This window comes from Micropterus salmoides, unplaced genomic scaffold, assembly GCF_014851395.1.
Source record: "Micropterus salmoides isolate LMB-PRFRI ecotype aquatic unplaced genomic scaffold, ASM1485139v1 Ms_hic_scaffold_3702, whole genome shotgun sequence".
NCBI classification, from domain to species: Eukaryota; Metazoa; Chordata; class Actinopteri; order Centrarchiformes; family Centrarchidae; genus Micropterus; species Micropterus salmoides.
In genome coordinates, this window is record NW_024043043.1 from 1 (window position 1) to 11,173 (window position 11,173).

General features: G+C 39.5%; 1 protein-coding gene and 1 long non-coding RNA gene across 2 annotated transcripts; both read right to left on the reverse strand.

Moving 5' to 3' along the window:
- Positions 1–2,657: 2,657 nt before the first annotated feature.
- LOC119884827 (V-set and transmembrane domain-containing protein 4-like) lies at positions 2,658–6,538 on the reverse strand. Its single transcript, XM_038695129.1, has 2 exons — positions 6,424–6,538; positions 2,658–3,734 (listed from the first exon to the last, which is right to left on the reverse strand). Exons 1-2 carry the CDS (start codon positions 6,473–6,475, stop codon positions 3,262–3,264), a joined length of 525 nt encoding a protein of 174 aa, XP_038551057.1. The 5' UTR covers positions 6,476–6,538; the 3' UTR covers positions 2,658–3,261.
- A 2,882-nt stretch (positions 6,539–9,420) lies between these two features.
- LOC119884828 lies at positions 9,421–10,594 on the reverse strand. Its single transcript, XR_005441086.1, has 3 exons — positions 10,191–10,594; positions 9,959–9,984; positions 9,421–9,678 (listed from the first exon to the last, which is right to left on the reverse strand). It is a non-coding gene; the product is annotated as an uncharacterized LOC119884828 (long non-coding RNA).
- Between the last annotated feature and the right edge of the window lie 579 nt (positions 10,595–11,173).

Consider the following 11,173-nt stretch of genomic DNA (forward strand, 5'->3'; position numbering starts at 1 on the left):
TCCCACCCCTATTGGCTATTGGCTACTGGGGTTCTTGCCTGCCTGTTGCTGGGGTAGGTGTGGCACAGTCGTGGCGTCCCACTCTCACTAACAACTACATTCTTTAACAGGCTTATGCGCACACACATGTACACACATACAGACACTTTCACCCACACGCACACAGACACACACAGTCTCACACATAGACACAAACAAATTTAGGTTGTCCCTGGTAGAATTATTCCTGATGCTTTTCTTTCAGTTACTTCTTTAAATTAATTGTTATTATTCCAGCTCTCGTGGCTGTGTTGTGTTGCTTATTTAGTGTGCGTGACTGTTTCTTGTTTTCATTTTTCTCTTAGTTGTCTTACTATGTCAGCTGCTTATTGCTGCTGTTTGGCTGGTTGTCTTTTACTATTATTATTATATTTATTGTTTGTTTGTTTGTTGTTGTTGTTTTTCTCCTCCCCAAGCCCCCTCTCTGTTCTATTGCAGGTTTTGTTGCTTTCTGCAATTGGTGTTTCCCTCTCCTATTCCCTGTTGTCCCCACCTTCCATCCCACTCCTCTTGCAGGTATTGTCCTTTCTCTGTGCTCTCTGTTTGTACCCCCCCATCCCCATGTCTGCCCCCTGTCCGGCCCGGTGATAAATCAATACATAATTAAATAAATAATAAAACAGACAAAGGAGTATATTAATACTCTCTTGTTAAAGTAAAATATGTCTGGCACAACATGGTATCCAGCTCATCATACTCTATACCAGGCTGCTGGGCAGCACAGGTTTAAAAGAAAATAAAAAATAAAATAATAAAGTGTGTTTGTGGTTTTATGAAAGTGAAGGGATTTCTGGGCAGTATCTGGTACCAGTGGGTTTGTCATCCGTTCCGTTGTGTGATATGTCTGATGTGCCAGCGGTGGCACTGAAACCTCGCACTCTGTCTGCTCTTTCTCCAAGATCATCTACTCAGTCAACGCCACAACTTATTGCAACGGGAGATCCTTTTATCTACAGACTTGCGCCTAACCAATAACATTTCCTCTCCCCCAAATCAAAAACAGGTCAGTGCTTTTGCTCAGTAAACCCACTTCACTGCCTCTTCAGCCAGATGAATGACATCCAGTTGTGGTCAGAGAAAATGCTGCTACTGGAGACACAAGACTTCTCCATTAAGATAAATAGTATCTTCAGTGTACTGTTATTACAATTTAAATTTACTTGGGGCTCCTCTTTAGGTCTTTAAGCCTATGAACCAATGAATATCACCCCATTTGCAGGCATTTGACAGAATTACTAACAAAAATGTAGTGGCACAAAGAGGTGTTATGTCCATTCCATCTCCTTTAGAGCCAGTCATGTTTTTTGAGGCCTAAATTGAGATAGAGTGAGTTAAGAAGGTATCCATGCTCTTTTTCAGAAATGTCCAGCTATAGCCTCAAACAGCTTCATGTTTTTACAGCTGGGAGCTGCTCAGTAGCTGGGACACCTCTCTGCTGCTAGCCACGAGAGATCTCTGCAGACAAACCTGGCATTTGTGTCAAACGTTTTGTGGCCTTACTATTATCAAAACAGCATTTGTCATTGCTTCTGTTGTGGTTGCAGAAAATAGCTGTTAAGTCTCCGCCCTGCACCATCAAAAGCAGCAACGTCATCCTGTGAGAAACTGGGCTACCGGGTTCTCCTACCAAGAATGAATTGGAGAAGCCTAATGCAGAGCTTCCCCACCTTTTTGGCCCAAGACCCAAACTTTAGTTCTGACACCGATTTCTCTAAGTTATTTAAAACAATTGGATACTTCTCAAATGGCAGATGGGATTGTGCAGCGTAATGAAAGAACATATATAATATATTTTATTGCTTGAATTTAACTGAATGAATGAACTTAATTTCCTCTGTAAAAACATATATTTTCATGTTCCATTCTGACTCCAAGGTTGGGAAGTGATGTCAAAGAAGCTATTTAATAATACATATAAAAAGGAAAGTTATGTTAATGAACAAGTATCTACTGATTAGTTTAGAGATATCTGTGAATCTGACTAATTTTCTAAAGAACCATTCCTGATTATCTCTGATATATGAATATTTATTAATAACTATTTTTGTGTTTCCTCAAGTAAAGTGGTACATCATTACCAAGTTGTTAATTGCCATTTTTTTTGGTTAGTATTTAGGTTAGTATTGCATTATATTTTTGCCTAAATTTGTCTAGATCGGCAAATAAGTCTGTCATCGGCCCACATTTTTTTCAAGTCATTACATGGCGGGCCGGAACATAGTCAATTGATATGATATATTCTCACATTTACTGTGTGTGATTAGCTCAGTAGGTAATGCACAGCACTCCTGTTTGGAGAGTTGTGTGTTCAATCCTAATGTTCTTAACTCGTATTTTTTTTCTTCCTTTTTCAAAAAATTTATTGTAGAGATCGTATTAGATATTACAATTAAGCGTGAGCAGGGGTGTGTACATCACAGCGATTGGTCCACATCAACTGGCTTTTTCAGTGGTGTGTCAAGTAAGCCAGAGACTCTTTAATTTTCTTCGGAACTTTTCAAAGTAAAAGCTCTCACTTAAACATGACATGAAGTACTGCTGCAAAATGTTCTTGCGCTTTTATTTTGTAGGCACAATCACTTAAAGTGATTGTGAGTAACTTTTGCTGTCATGACTGAGATCTGTTTAAGCACCAGTTGCTATATTTATATTTTTATATTTTTATCAAATTAATCTGGCCACGGGCCAGACATTATTGCTGGCGGCCCCACTTTGGCCCGCGAGCCGCCTATTGCCGACCACTGGTCTAGATGTTCAAACTGGTGAGAAGCCGTGGTTTGTTTGTTCACATTAGAGCACCCATGTCCTGTTCTTTCATTGGTTTGAACCACTCTATCCTGGCTTAGTCATTTGGCAAAATGCTGTGTGAGTGTTTGGAAAACACTGAGCATATTAGTGAACAGTGGAAAACTGGGTTTCTTTAAAAGATTTGATATTTCTGTCTCACATAAAAACATGTCGCTGATGGAAGCCATTATAACTTTACATAAATCCAAGCCGGCCATGTCCTCTGCTCTCTGTGAAGGAGCAAACTACCAACTGTTTAAAGCCCCCTTTCATGCCTAATTGTTTCACTGAAAAGATGGAGCATCCCTTTAAGAAACTCCATAAGCAATATTTTTACATTTACAGAGGTGTGTCAGCTGTTCCCTCCCTGGCTTTAGGGAGGACTCTACTAGTTCTGGCCTAAATGACTTATCTGCAGTTGAAGCTGGGTGATGTTCACGGAGAGCTTAGCTGGCAAATCTGCCAGTGATAAGAAAAGGACAGGATAAAAAAGCCCTCACCTCTGAGCTCAGTAGCAGCAGTGGAGTTTGTTGAGGCCTTCCAGCGGTTCTGGTGCTTTTTAAACTCCTGCACCCGGCACATGTAGAGCCCCCGGTCCCCCTCGGACACATTCAAGATTAACAGGTCAAAGACCTTCCCCTGTTTTACCACCGTCAGCTTCAGTTTGGGCCATGAGAAACTCTTTGTGTAGTTGCCATAGAAACGTTCCTTCCTCATGTTGATGCGAGCGATGAGGAGTTCGTCCTCTGACCGGTCTGTGCCCGCTGGCAGGAAGGTCCATTTCACCACTGGTAGAGCAGCGTTACGCCGCCTCTGAGACACAACACAGGAGAGTGTGATATTTTGACCCTCCTGGGCCACCGTGAAGGGGGAAGGGGTGATAGTGACGTTGATGGCCGAACACAAATCTGAAGAAGCAAGATTTATACATTATTTCAGAATCTGTATTTGGAGCAGTATATAGTATCAAGATGTCTGGATTTGTTTGGATGACTGATTATCTCTATTGTACATTATATATATATATATCTGATCACATCCAATCCCTTATAACCTGAAAAAGATGTCAGAGAAGTGGATGTTGGTTATGTGTTAATATACACATGTGACTATTAAAGCCATGCTCCTCTCCAGTATTGACTGCTTGATTGAGTTGAGGCACCTCTCTAAACACATTTTCCTGTCTTTCCATTGGTTTGCTTTCCATTTGTTATGCTACAGCTGGTTTCTACATTGTAAATTGTAATGTCAATGTAAGTACTGAAACTAGTTGTACAGAATTCTTTACTTACTTTCTTTTTGATTGTTAATTAGATGTTCTAATGTAAAACTCACTAAATTAACTGAAGTTAACTGAACTGAACTGGAGTTATTCAGTCAGTTCCTCATATGACACATAATGTTAGCAGCTGCATTTAGAGCAGTATGATTTGTTCATTTTTATTGGAAATGACCCAAGAAAAGACTTTAAAGGTAAGAACACATCTTTTTCCTTTTCATTTTGGTCTGCTGTTCAGGTTAAAGCATTTGAACCTCATAATGACCGCACTGACTATATCACTGCCGCTCCCAGTATCTGCCGGATGATGGCACAAATCTGTTGCTTGCCAACCAAAAAAGAAAGAAAAAAAACTGTTTTTCTATTGTGTAGTTTTTTTATTGTGGACAGATGTTTCCGAAAATGACCTGAAAACACCAGTCTTTTTGACATGTAAAAGGCAAATTCAGATTCATGCACCTTAGGGTGGATGTAGCCTGACAAACATGCTTAAAGACACGTGATGCGTATGGATCAGGAAACTCTAAATAATTGAAATCTTTAAAGAAAATTTTAAAACAAATATAATTCATATGTTGTGGTATAACTTCTTATCTTCATTTGACATATTAATTGAACAGTCAGTGGCACATTCATTTAGCTCATTAATTTAAGCCTCAAAGCTTGAACATAGATGGTTTTAAATGTGATTATTTGTAATTTTAAAGTGATTCAACTATTATTAATTAATTGATTTATTTATAGTATTTGTCTAAGGTAAACAGCATCATAGCAAAACTCAGTTTAAACAGGTCAGTGATTCTTGACCTTCAAAACAGCAGTTGACCAAAAATTCACCACTCAAGGTCCACTTCCTCGCTTGCCAAATGGTCACACATTTGCTCAGTTGTCATGAAACTGGAGATGTTCAAACTTGATATAATTTTCATGATCTCAGCTTTGTCAACTGCCTTTTTCACAGTCAGGAAGGACCTGTTCATTGCTACTGTTCAACTCTTTAGCCAGGAAGTCCTAACAATGCTCGGAATAAGGTCAGGTCAAAGATAGGTTGTCCTGTCATGGGATTCACTTTGGGATTCACCACACATTGATTTAAATCAGATCAGTTTAAAGGTTTCTGTATGGTGCCTGATCTGTGTCAAATGTGAGGGAAAAAATGTAATTCATGCACTCTACAAACTTTACTACAAACTTTATGCATCTTTATGACAAATTACTTTACAGTAAACAACAATGTAAGGGGAAGTTTCCTCTAACATTTTCCCTAAGATGAAAGAAGTACTCTGATTTACTGTAAAATGGGGGATGGGAGCCCTTTCATTCAACTTCCAAAATCACCATAAAGTTAAAAGATGGCATGCATTAAAAGTAATGACTGCCTGACTAACTGACTCTCTTTAACGTCTCTAGATCACTAAAGCAGCATGAAAAAACAACAACCAGCAACAGCAATAAATGTAGTGAACGCATGCTAAAATATCATATCTAAAATCCATACAGTCCACCTCTCTGGTAGCTTTGTTGTTGCTCAGCACAGCCTTCTTCCCAGTCATACTGACAGCCGTGGTTGTTTTTGGCAACGTGACGACATACGTCGGATGAATATTGAGGAACAAACTTTACTGCTGCATGTGTTGCATGACAATATATCACACGTTTTTTTTTCCCCAATGTTGGGCAATTTTACAATCCACACTTTCCATGACACGCAAGCATTTTAGTGTCACACAACTCAAATGCGTTCAGCTCAGCACGTAATTAAAATCAGTACCTTTTCTTCCACTGTTGTCTTTCATTTAGTTTTGAGTGACAGAACAAAACATGGGAAACATAAATGCCTAAAAAGTGTTTTTGTGTTGCATGTTGATTCTGAAGTCTCAAACTGGTATATTTAATCATCCATTTTGACAGAAGATCACTGAAATCACCATATATTAATGTAGGACTGAAACTGCAAGCTCTGTTTAACTTTCAAACACTCACAGGAAAAGCACCAATTTTCACTTTGCAAGTCCTGCTTATCTCTGCAAACACAGGCAACTTTGATAAACGTGTTATTTTCTTGCCAACATACCTTGCAATCTTACATGGAAGTATATATATATATATTTCAGCAGAAACTGGACAGTTTTATAAAGAGGTTTTAGCTAATAAAATATCTTATCCACCAAAAAGATTGTTCTCCATCACGTCACTCATCATCCCAACATCCTCTACGATTGTCAAATGTTTTCTGCAAAGCTTCTCTAAAAAATAGTGGAAAACACTTTGTCTCCACCACATCCACTTTGGTATGAAGCAAAATAAACTTTTCCTACCTCCAAGCAGTGCTCGAGTCAGGAGAGCGAATACCACAGAGGAGATGTTCATTTTCCACGGCTGCAGCCTCCATAAACTCTCAGTTAAATGCCACTGAAGAAACGAAGCCCCAGGTTTCCCTCCTCCTCCTCCTCCTCCTCCTCCTCCTCCTCCTCCTCCTCCTCCTCCTCTTCCTTCTCCTCCTCGTCCTCCACCTCTTTTTTCCCCCAGCCAAGGAGTGTAATATGAAACATTGAACGCTCTGTTTCTACTCAGAACCTCCCTCCACACCCCTCCCCCCTCCCGTCACACACAGTGAAAACACATTTGGCAGGCTCACGTGCCCACACACAAACCTATACACATGCACGCAGGGCATACAGAAACAGACAGGTGAGCATGTGTGAGTACACACACACACACATACACCTCTGCTTCTGGCGAGTAAGTGGGAAATGTAATTTCCTGTGCTTGGTGGAGGGTAGGGAGGGGTGTGTTGGGCTGAGACTGACGCAGAGCAAATCACACTTCCAGCTGTGGAGGACAGCGGGCGCAGACAAAGAGGGAGAAGGGTGAGTGCCTGGGTTGCAGTCTGTGTTTGTGTGTGGGCATCTCTGTGGCCCACATTTTTAGTAGATAAATTCTGCAGTTAAAATGACTTGTTTCTCCCAGAGTTTCCGCTAGTGTTAAACTGGTATGGTTGCTCATCCTGCTAGCAAAATTGGTCCTCAAAACCCATATTGTGTCTGTGTGTGTGTGTATCTCATGTAACAGGATCCCATAGTGAATCTTTGTACAACAGTCTGTCAGCTCAGGGTTTTTGGGGCACTTTGTTGCCTTTTATCAAACCTCTGAGAGCAGCACTGTGAAGATCTGGGACACATTTGATTTACAGATAATAAAGGAGAAGGCCTGCAGGGCCTCATAAGTGCTTCTAGTCTGGCGACAGTTTGACAAACGTGGCTGTTACCTCGACAAAAAAAAGCCCCACTTTACCAATGCTCTGTGACCTTCAGCATTCAGTGCAAAATGGGGTGTGGGATTCACCAAATTAGGGACCAGAGCTCTTTCCTTAATGTTGTATATCAGAAAGAAATGAACATTTTGCAGCACAAAACTCAGCTAGTCCACACCACTGGCTGGAACATGAGTAAATATTGTGTAAATTGTATCTTAAAGCTGCATTAACTGATTTATCTGATGGAGGAGAAACTCCACAACAAGCTAAGAGCATAACATCACCGCATGAAGTCACTATGGCTAATGTGTTAGCAAGGAGCTAGGTATTTACACATCCAGCAGACAGAGAACAACATTAGTATTCATTTAAAGTTATGTTTATGGTTGGTTATGGTGTTTATCTCCTTTTAGCTCTGTTTTGGTCTCCTCCTGAGTAACTCCCTTGCGAGTTACCCTGTTGGTTCATCACTACACGCATTCCCTTTCACATTACACATAGTCTTTTGATCTGTTGTTAATGTAAAAATATTGATTATAGAAAACAATTCTTCTTTGGGATGGAGACAAACTGTAACATTAGCTTAGCAAGCAGGTAGTTAACAGGACGTCTACAGACGCAGCTGTACACTGATGATTAAATAGGTGAAGTAATCGCTCAAGTCGGTCAAGTTCTTACGTTTGGATTTTGCAAATAAAATGATATTTTTCATCTGAGAGAAAGTGCAGCAGTAGTTCATCATATGTGCAGTAAACAGACTTCAACAATTACTACATCTGTTAGTAATTATTCTGTGTTTGCATATAGGGTTACTGGGATATTAGAGAGTTGTTTTTTTTTATTGGTTCTTCTTCATCCATCTCTGAGCTGGGGGAAGCAGTTTCACAAAGTTGGCAGTAGACTCAGACTCCTAATTACAATGATATAGATCATATTGTACAGAGTTGAAACAGTGCCAAAACACTGTATCATTAAGAGTAACAGTACAATGAAACTTTGAGATGGTTTCCAAACGTTGAACCTCAGCCAACATGGACAAGAACTCCTGCTGGAAATTACGGCTCTGTGACAACTGGGCAATATCCATTTTCTGATGAAGGTCATGTGATACGATTGAAAGCTCCAGACCAGCTAATAAACTGACCTTGTGGTGAGACAGTGCTCAACTGCTCATATAGTGTTTTAAATGAATAATATCACTTTGGCTCTCAAATCCCATTTTCAAAATAAGTTTTTTTACGTAGTTTTAGCTCCACCAGCAAAGTTAGTATGTTAGCAATACATCTCAAAAAGTTTCCAAAACATGTGGGGGATGGGTTGTCCTTGGTTCGGAGCTTGGTCAGCTGCTGTACAATTCATCTGACAATTGAGGAATTTAAAATGTTACTAAAGTAGGAGGATTCTTCAGGTTTGCACTCTCCTATGTACTTTTTGTACTTTTTAAGTGCATTCGGTTTGTTTTTGTACATGCTCACTTCGTCCTGTACACTCTCAGACACCCACAGCACCTAACAGACACAAGCAATTTCTTTGAATACAGAAAGAACCTGCACGTGGGGAAAGGGCTATAAAATGAAAAAAGAACTGAGATTAAGGTACAGTAGAAAGGATTTTATTATGTCCATTAAATGGATGGGACTTGAAAATGTTGCTTCACGAAAAGAAGCTGGAAAACATTGTCATTATCCAGTTGTGATTAAATGCCCCATCAGTCATTTTTGTTAATCTGACATAAATACAAGTAATTAAAGTACAAAGAATTGTTTACTAGGCTCCCCTGGTGCTCAGATGTGAAGCCAGTAAGGAAGTCAGTTTTTTTTTTCTTTCTTGGAGGTATATATCACCCCCTTGTGGAAAATGTATGAAATGCTTACTTGTCCAGAGGCTTTCTGCTGAGTGGTGTTAAATAATCTCTGTGCAGTATGTGTGTCAGTAGAACAACTGGGTTCTTCAAGGCACAAGTGAAACAAAACACAAATACACCCACATATTCAGGCTCTTAAATAGCTGAAACCGAGTTCATAAGGCTTTTCAAACAACACAACTCTCCACAGCCGAATAAAAGTTACATTAATTCTCTTTGGATATTTATTATGAAAACCATCATGAAACATGTAATTGAGGAACAATGTTGATGTTTGTGCGACAAAACCTAAGGGGGGAAAAAGGCGCCTGGCTGACTTTTCACCCAGATGCCACTTTTGCAGGGTTCACATCATCCTGCAAATCACTCTGCCTGAACTCTAACACTTCATGTCATTGGACACCGCCGCCACAGGATGTTCTGGTTGGCTGAGATGGCTCAAAGTGAGTGAGGCTGTGGTTGAGAGTAAATAAAGGTTATAGGAACCGGTACTTTTTGATACGAACATGTGTCCTTAAACTAACAAAATACAAGAAATCAAATTTTTTTTGTGTGTCATTACAAAATATTTAGGGTCCATCTTCATGTCTTCCATGATTGCCATTTATGAATATAGACAAAAAAAACAAAATAGATAGATAGATAGATTAGTTTTGTGTTTAGTTTGATTGTATTATATCTATTATGTCAGTAACTATTCTAATTAGTTGATAAAACAATGTTGATATCTTACCTCTGAAGATCTCCTCATTCTACCATCTGTAGGTAAGAACAGTTTGACAACCTTCAGGAAACCACAGTGTTCATATTTCATACCATAGTCTCAAAATATTTTCTAATTTTCATGTGATTTAGCTATAAAATTTTTTTAGAGGAATCTAAGAAGACACATCTAGGAGGAATAATTTAGAAATGTTGTGTTGTTGTGTATTGTTCAGTTGTAAACGGCTGTAATATGATCTCACCTGTGTTGTTATCAATGACATGCTTCCTGATGATGCAGACCTTGACAATAATGAAACCAGCAACTATGAACAGGCCAATCCCAGCTCCGATTAAAGCATACTTAATATCTGGAAGGAAAACAACCAGCAGACATCATACGGCCATTCACACACAAGATGCAATTTAATATCCGTGACAGGACAGAACATCAGTTTAGGGAATGCCAGCTCATGTTCAGCCCTCCTGACAAGATGAACATGAAAGGTTTCGCGGGGGATGTTTGATTTCACAACTTGTTTACTTGGTGAAATAAAAAGAGCTCAGTCATGGTATCATGCTCCTTTTAACAAACTGAATTGCGTCACCAGTGTTTTCAATTTGAATCTTGGACGTATAGGAGTCATTGAGGGGGTCACTGCTGGTCGTTGTCACCCAACACCTTGTGTGTTGACTTCTACAACAAAACACTGGCAGTCAATTATACAAATATCGCCATTGCAGAAGTCATGCTTATGAAGCATTTTCACTTTACAAACAGGTGTGAATTCAGCTGTCCAGGCTGACAGGATTCTAGCAAGTTCAACATTAAGCCTACCAGGTACAAAACCGTCACAGTGTGATATTATGGTGCAGTAATAATTCACATTAAAAAAGGATTGATAAGTGTACACCTGTCTGTACAACATAATGCAAATACCAATTTTTGACAACAACGGACCGCATCTCATCTTTCCCTTTGGAGCCTTATTATCACAGGTATTACTTTAAGTGCAGCCTGTGGTATCAACTGTTCCAGTGGTGTCCAACGTTTGCCTGTGACCTCTCATCAATAGTTGCTACCAGTTGAACCAAAGATTGACCCCACCCCACCCCCAATGTAAAGCTATTCAGTTATTTATCAAAAACAAGCATTGATTTGAGGAGAGTCTGGAAAAAGTGCATAATTTTGTGCAACAGAAAATGTTTTTTATGCTTTCCTCTCCTGTTAATTATCTCATGACCA